The sequence below is a fragment of the Schistocerca serialis genome, chromosome 2 (genome assembly GCF_023864345.2).
Source record: "Schistocerca serialis cubense isolate TAMUIC-IGC-003099 chromosome 2, iqSchSeri2.2, whole genome shotgun sequence".
NCBI lineage: Eukaryota > Metazoa > Arthropoda > Insecta > Orthoptera > Acrididae > Schistocerca > Schistocerca serialis.
In genome coordinates this window covers 927,391,541-927,399,636 of record NC_064639.1, presented here as the reverse complement: position 1 = coordinate 927,399,636, position 8,096 = coordinate 927,391,541, and the positions used below count along the sequence as shown (strand labels likewise).

The 8,096-nt window shown below is 43.4% G+C and overlaps 1 protein-coding gene across 1 annotated transcript in view; it reads left to right on the top strand.

The window, feature by feature from the left end:
- The first annotated feature begins 2,622 nt into the window (after positions 1-2,622).
- LOC126458298 (apyrase) overlaps positions 2,623-8,096 on the top strand; it is a 171,865-nt gene continuing 166,391 nt past the window's right edge. The window contains exon 1 of the mRNA XM_050095242.1: positions 2,623-2,999. Within this exon, the coding sequence (XP_049951199.1) occupies positions 2,643-2,999 (357 nt within the window). The 5' untranslated portion in view covers positions 2,623-2,642. The remainder of the gene's footprint in view (positions 3,000-8,096) is intronic.

Below are 8,096 nucleotides of genomic sequence, written 5' to 3'. Positions count from 1 at the left end.
GATTGTCAACAGTTATCTTCAAGTGTTTCTCACGTTTTGATATGCGCATACAGGAATTTTACGCCAGTCCACTTCGTAAACGAAAGATACAGCCGACAACTGCACCAGGAACGCGTTGCGATCGCTCATACTACGTTGTGGTCGACGTACCGTATGCACAATTCGCATCGTTTCTGAGCGTTTAGCAGCATATTGAACTCGGCACGCTAGACGTTCAGGTTCGACAGCACGGTCCGTGTGACGACGTCATAACCTCCTTCTACAGCTACAGCTACATTTATACTCCGCAAGCCATCCAACGGTCTGTGGCGGTTTACGTGCCACTGTAATTACCTCCCTTTCCTGTTCCAGTCGCGTATGGTTCGCGGGAACAACGACTGCCGGAAAGCCTCCGTGCGCGCTCGAATCTCTCTAATTTTACATTCGTGATATCCTCGGGAGGTATAAGTAGGGGGAAGTAATATATTCGTTATCTCATCCAGAAACGCACCCTCTCGAAACCTGGACAGCAAGCTACACCGCGATGCAGAGCGCCTCTCTTGCAGAGTCTGCCACTTGAGTTTGCTAAACATCTCCGTAACGCTATCACGCTTACCAAATAACCCTGTGACGAAACGCGCCGCTCTTCTTTGGATCTCTACCTCGTCTGTCAACCCGACCTGGTACGGATCTCACACTGATGAGCAACACTCAAGTATAGATCGAACGAGTGTTTTGTAAGCCACCTCCTTTGTCGATGGACTACATTTTCTAAGGACTCTCCCACCCGCCTTACCAGCAATTAATTTTATATGATCATTCCACTTCAAATCGTTCCGCACGCACACTCCCAGATATTTTACAGAAGTAACTACTACCAGTGTTTGTTCCGCTATCGTATAATCATACAATAAATGATCCTTCTTTCTATGTATTCGCAATACATTACATTTGTCTATGTTAAAGCCGTCGGCACACAGACCGCGCTGTCGAACGTTAACGTTGAGCGTGCCAACTTCAACGCGCTGCTGAACGCTCAGGAACGATGCGACTTGTGCATACGGTACGTGGGCCCCCAACGTGGTATTACGCGGACGCAACGCACTCCAGCGGCAGTTGAGGGATGTTTCTAGTTCGTAAAGCACATTCTTTACTCAACGGGCGAGCGTAAAATTCCCACACTACCTCTATTATAACGCACATTTCCTCCGCCGTCGACGAAAAGGAAAGTACTATGTCCAGTCAATAAGGACACAGGCTTATAAAAGTTCCATTACAAACAGTGCGGTACAAACTTGGAATACTTCTCCGCATTATTTCATCATTCCCAGATTTTAGTAAAACCCCAAGGTCAGTCTTACTTGATAAGTGTTCCTACCCAGTAGGAGAATCTTTGCAACATGTGAATTACGAAACCTTAAAGAAAAAGGAGCAAAATGTCTTTAAAGAAATAGCGCAAGTTGTCCTGTAGATCAAGCCAATCATCCCCCATAAAAAGGTTAACTTATGTTTACATAACATCAAATATTATAGTATATACTTATATTAAACTAATAGTAAAGTATGAGAACTTAATAAAAACGCGAATGTTAGGATAAAAAATTGGAAGTGGCAAAATCCGAACCATCGCACCATTAAACATCTCTACAGCTGGCAATGACGCTAGTCACTACCCTGTACCATTAACACACTGTGCGCATTTAATCATAGTGTATTAGGTCCTACAGAAAACCTTAATCGTAGGTATATTACTAATTGAAATTTAATTATAGCAAACTGTACCAAGAACAATGCGTTTTCGATGGATCTTCACTGGGTCGCTGGCTTCAAATAGCCTACTCTCATAATAAGCAAGTTACAATAATTCTTTTTCCACGAATGTGATGTTTCTCATTATTTTATTGGAATGAATCAAACAGTTAACAACGGGTTTTTCAGTGATTCTCAATTTGCTGGTGCTCAGAAATGGCACATATACATATAGGCTTGAAATGAATGCCGACATGGCGCCTCACAACTCTGTACTGAAGGGAGACGGCGTGCGTGTCACGTAGGTAGCGTTGTGCCATCTCATTGGTCAACGCTCAGACGCACGGTCAGAATATCTGACATGCCAGATATTGCTCTGCACGTTCGGAAAGACTCGCGAACGTGCTATTTCACGCTATGACGTCAGAAACTCGGTACGCTCAACGCTCATCGTTCGGATGCACGGTTCGTGTGCCGGCGGCTTAAGGGTCAGTTGCCAGTCCCTGCACCAAGTGCCTATCCGCTGCAGATCTTCCTGCATTTCGCTCCAATTTTCCTCGATCCTGCCAGAAGCGGACGAATCAGATCGGGCGCACTGTGAGCAAGCTGTCGGCCTATATTGTCGGGCGACCTCCATCGACGGCGTCTGGCGATCGTTCTCGGTGCCACTGTGAACACAGACTGTAGTAGTGACTATCGCAACGGTGCAGGCTGCGCTGCGCGGTGAGGAGAGAAGACGTCGCGAATGGCACAGCAAGTCAGCAGGCGAGCAGCGAGCAGGTAGCCGACCGAGGGACCCCCAGCGAGCGTAGCGCAGCACGCGGTCGCGGCAGTGGCGGGGACCGCCGACCCCACGTGACTTGCCGCTCGCCTCTCCTGCCCCCTCTCACTCGGCGGCTCAGTCACGCGACGCCATGCCTCGCAGCCGCTGCTCGCTGCCTGTGGTCGCGCTGTCGCTGCTGCTGCTGTCGCTGCTGCAGGCGACGGCAGAGGCCGCCGACGGCGACTTCGAGCTGCACATCGTGCACCTCAACGACTTCCACGCGCGCTTCGAGCCCATCAACAGTGGCGGCGGCTCCTGCTCGCCCAGTGCCGCCTGCTTCGGGGGCATCGCGCGCGTGGCCACGGAGGCGCGCCAGCTGATCGACGCTGCCGGCGACAACTACCTGTTCCTCAACGCCGGCGACAACTTTCAGGGCACCGTCTGGTACTCGCTCTACAAGTGGAATGTCACCGCCGCCATCCTCAACATGCTGCCCTGGGACGCGGCGGTGAGTTCTCCTGTTAGTTACGAGTTCCTCCATTCTTCAGTCTCGCGTAAGCGTTATGATGCGGAACGTGTCAACTGCATAACAAACGCACACATGAATCAAGGGTTTTGTTTCTTTTTAAAAAAAAGGTTCATTTTTACCTACCCCATTCCCTTAAATGGTACAAAATGAATATGCACTACTGGCCATTACAGTTACTACACCACGAAGATGACGTGCTACAGACGCGAAATTTAAACGACAGGAAGAAGATGCTGTGATATGCAAATGATTAGCTTTTCAGAGCATTCACACAAGGCTGGCGCCGGTGGCGACACCTACAATGTGCTGACATGAGGAAAGTTTCCAACCGATTTCTCATACACAAACAGCAGTTGACCGATATTGCCTGCTGAAACGTCGTTGTGATGTCTCGTTTAAGGAGGAGAAATGCGTACCATCACGTTTCCGACTTTGATAAAGGTCGGATTGCAGCCTACGGCCATTGCGGTTTATCGTATCGCGACATTGCTGCTCGCGTTGGTCGAGATCCAATGACTGTTGGCAGAATATGGAATCGGTGGGTTCAGGAGGGTAATACGGAACGCCGTGCTGGATCCCAACGGCCTCGTATCACTAGCAGTCGAGATGACAGGCATCTTATCTGCATGGCTGTAACGGATCGTGCAGCCACATCTCGATCCCTGAGTCAACAGGTGGGGACATTTGCAAGACAACAACCATCTGCACGAACAGTTCGACGACGTTTGCAGCAGCACGGACTATCAGCTCGGAGACCATGCCTCCGGTTACCCTTGACGCTGCATCACAGGCAGGAGCGCCTACAACGACGAACCTGGGTGCACGAATGGCAAAACGTCGTTTTTTCGGATGAATCCACGTTCTCTATACAGCATGACGGTCGCATCCGTGTTCGACGACATCGCTGTCAACGCACATTGGAAGCGTGTTTTCGTCATCGCCATACTGGCGTATCAGTCAGCGTGATGGTATGGGGTGCAATTGGTTACACGTCTCGGTCACCTCTTGTTCGCACTGACGGCACTTTGAACAGTGGACGTTACATTTCAGATGTGTTACGACCCGTGGCTCTACCTTCATTCGATCCCTGCTAAACCCTACATTTCAACAGGATAATGCATGACCGCATCTTGCGGGTCCTGTACGGGCCCTTCTGGATACAGAAATTTTCTGCTGCACTGGCCAGCACATTCTCCAAATCTCCCACCAATTGGAAACGTCTGGTCAATGATGGCCGAGCAACTGGCTCGTCACAATACGCCAGTCACTACTGTTTATGAACTGTGGTATCGTTTTGAAGCTGCATGGGCAGCTGTACCTCTGCACGCCATCCAAGCTCTGTTTGACTCAATGCCGAGGCTTATCAAGGCCGTTATTACGGCCAGAGGTGGTTGTTCTGGGTACTGATTTCTCAGGATCTATGCACCCAGTTTCCGTGAAAATGTAATCACATGTAAGTTCTAGTATAATATATTTGTCCAATGAATACATGTTTATCATCTGTGTTTCTTCTTGGTGCAGCAATTTTAATGGCCAGTAGTGTACTATACCTATAGATTTATTTATTCCTATTCATGAGTTTATCTGTGGTATGGAAAGAGTTGTCAAGGGGATATGATTTCAATTTATTTTTGAAACTATTACTGCTGTCTGTCAGACATTTTACTTCCTGTGGTAATTTATCGAAAAGTTTTACAGTAGCACATTTTGCCAGTAGAGGATAGTGTAAGTCTCTCTTTCTTCTGGTATTATAATCATGAATCTCACTGTTGTTTTTAAACTGGTCCATGTTGCTGAGAACAAATTTCATTACCTGAGTATATGCACTACGAGACTGTTGAATTCCTAACCTTTTCAACAGATGCCTACGTGCGACTATGAGCCCCACACATTATTCTAAACACTTTCTTTTGAGTATTGAATACTTTTTGCCTGAGTGTTGAATTACCCCAAAATATTACTCCATAATACGTCAGAGAGGGAAAGTATGCAAAGTATGTTAGTTTATAAATTCCTATATCCTCAAAATTGGCAATTATTCTGATTGCAAAAGTTGATGGACGTAGTCGCTTTAGGAGATATAAAATATAAATTTTCCAATTAAGATTCTCATCTATATGTACACCGAAAAACTTAGTATGCTCTACCCTGTTGATGTGTTATACTTATTGAAGGAACTATTCTCCTTGCAGTAGCAAACAGGATGTACTGTGTTTTTTCAAAGTTTAGAGCAAGCACAATCGCAGTAAACCAATCAATAACTTTTCAAAAGACATTTTTTGTGTCATTTCCTGTTGGAGTTTCCTTCACTGGATTGATAATGATGTTTGTATCATCAGGAAACAGTGTCAGTTCAGATTCTTATGTCAGATAAGAATGGAGGTCATTCACATATATCAAGAAAAGAAGGGGATCCGTGATCGAATCCTGTGGAACACTTCATGTAATTTCACTCCTGTTAGATGAAGTGGGAAACTTCCTTAAATCACTTAAAACATATAAAGATAGATTTTGCTTCCTGTTCTGTAAATATGGCTTAAACCACTCCTTTGTTGATCAATTTATACTATAGATTGTAATTTCTCTAACATAATGTCATGGTTCATACAATCAAATCCCTTGGATAAGTCACAGAAAATTCCTATTGGTGACGTTTTACTATTATGTGGGTAGTGAAATTGTATATTGCTTTCTCATTGGAACAGCAATTTTGAAATCCAAACTGTGATTTACTAAGTATCCCATTATTGTGGAGATGGCTAACCACACTTGAGTACATTACTTTCTCGACTATTTTTGAAATTGCTGTAAACAAGAATACTGGCCTGTAATTATTGACATCTATAGCGTCCCCTTTTTTGTAGAGAGTCTTGATGGAAGCATATTTTAACCTCTCTAGGAAAATGTCTTGAATTAGTGATGCATTACATGTGTGACTCAGAACCATTGTCAGAGATGTCACCTACTCCAACAGAACATTTATTTTTCAAAAATTTAATGATTTTCCCTTTTTCCCAAGGGGTTGTTAGGTGAAAATTAACCTGACTAGGATATCTCAAAACTGACTCTTCCATGCTTGGCTTTTTCTTTTGAATTATTGTTAAATACATTAGCTACTTGTATGTTGTTGGTTAAGATGGTCTCATTCTCCTTAATAATAATTCTACCTACCCCAGTCGTTACTTTTCCTGTCTCCCGTCTAACAACATTCCATATTTATTTGATTTTATTTCCCAAGTTGTTAATGTCATAGTTAATATACATATTTCTTGATTTTCTGACAACTTTTCTCAGTGTGTTACAATAATTTTTATAGTGTAAAATCACTTCTCGGCCTTTACTAGTTCTTGCTGCCTCATACAATATTATTTTTCTTTCTGAAGACCCTTTAATACCTGCAGTAATCCAAGGCTTCTTTGAAAACTGTTTGGTGTTACATTTAGTAATTTTTTGGGTAACAATGTTCAAAAAGGGATATAAATTTAACATAAATATGTTGCACTTATCCTTAGCATTTGGTTCATTATATACATCTCCCCAATTAACATTTCTTAAACTTACTATGAAATACTCTATAGATACTGGGTTGAGCAACAGCACATTTTTACTTAATTGTTCCTGAACTGTACAACCTGCTAGGTTTTGTAAGTTAACCAATTTGGCATCACGGTCTGATAATCCATTTATCACAGGAAAAGCATGTGTTTGTTTTACATCCTCTCTCTGTACAAATACGTTATCTATTAGAGTGCTGTAGACTTGAGCTATATATGTAGGGAAATCTATCACTAATTCTATGTCGTTAATCTAGTTGACTTTTGCAATCAGAATTGCTTAGAAAGTTTACCTTGTGATCACCACGGTTAGTAACATCTTGTTTCTGTCTGACAGACAGCGTAATAGGGAGTCAAACTTTTTTATGAATAGCTCCCCCTCTCCTAATGGGGACCTATACACTGTCGCTGATATCAACACTACATTATCTATCTGTAGTTCACATGCACAGGCTTCAAATTGCTGAGCGACACAAATTTGCTTACTTCTACAGTTTTCTATTTATATCGTTGTTTTATGTAAATGGCAACTCCTCCTTTATCCATGCTAGATCTGCAAGTGTAAGATGCTAAGTTATACCCATTTATACTGACAGTTTTCATCCCCACAGTTACATGGTGTTCAGACAGACAAAGTATATAAATGTCATTCTTATTTTTGAGATCATTTAAATACACTACCAGTCCATCTACTTCATTTTTTTTATTCCCCTGATATTTTGATGAAGTAATTTGATACTATCCTTAGCTTTATCCTTATTTACTGTACATAGTTTCTACTATTATATTTTTCTTGACTTTCATCTGTTTGGAATTTGGCTTTACCCTAAAAAACCAGTCTGCCTGGTCCATTAACCACAGGGATCATACCTTGTGTGACTGCGCCCCCCTTACAGTATCTGCTGATAGAGAACCTAACTTATCTTTCCTCTTCCTATTTAGGTGCTGGACACGTCTAACGTATCCCAGCCTACCGATAGCATCAACTGGAATAACACTTACGTGAGATTTTGCCAGTGACTGGAACATCCCATTCAGCTCAGTGTTAACGTATCTCACAGGAGTATTTACCCAGGGCCGATCATGGCGCTGAAAGACCTTCACAAACCCCACATTTGTGTGCCCAGTTTCAGCTCCTATTTTATCCAGGTCACTCCTAATACTATACCTTGGATTCATAGCCAGGCTGTTTCCTGCTCACCCAACTATAATTACCTGATATTACTTCTCAAAGTCCCTACATAGCTGACCTAAGTTTTCTGTCACCTGGCTAAGGCTAGCACTTGGTTTCACAAAACCTGTCGGTAGTAACTACAGCCAAATCTCAGATATCTTCTAAACAGGGTGTTCGGAAATTCCAGTTACAAATTTCTAGGACTTGCAGGGATGAGTGATTACATAATATTTTGAATAGGAACCCCACCTAAAAACGTACCGCTTCCGTTCTACGACGGTTTCAGTTCAGGTCTGTAACGCCTCCACATCTGCTGAGGGAAAGCGAAAAGTTGCTTATCCTGGTATG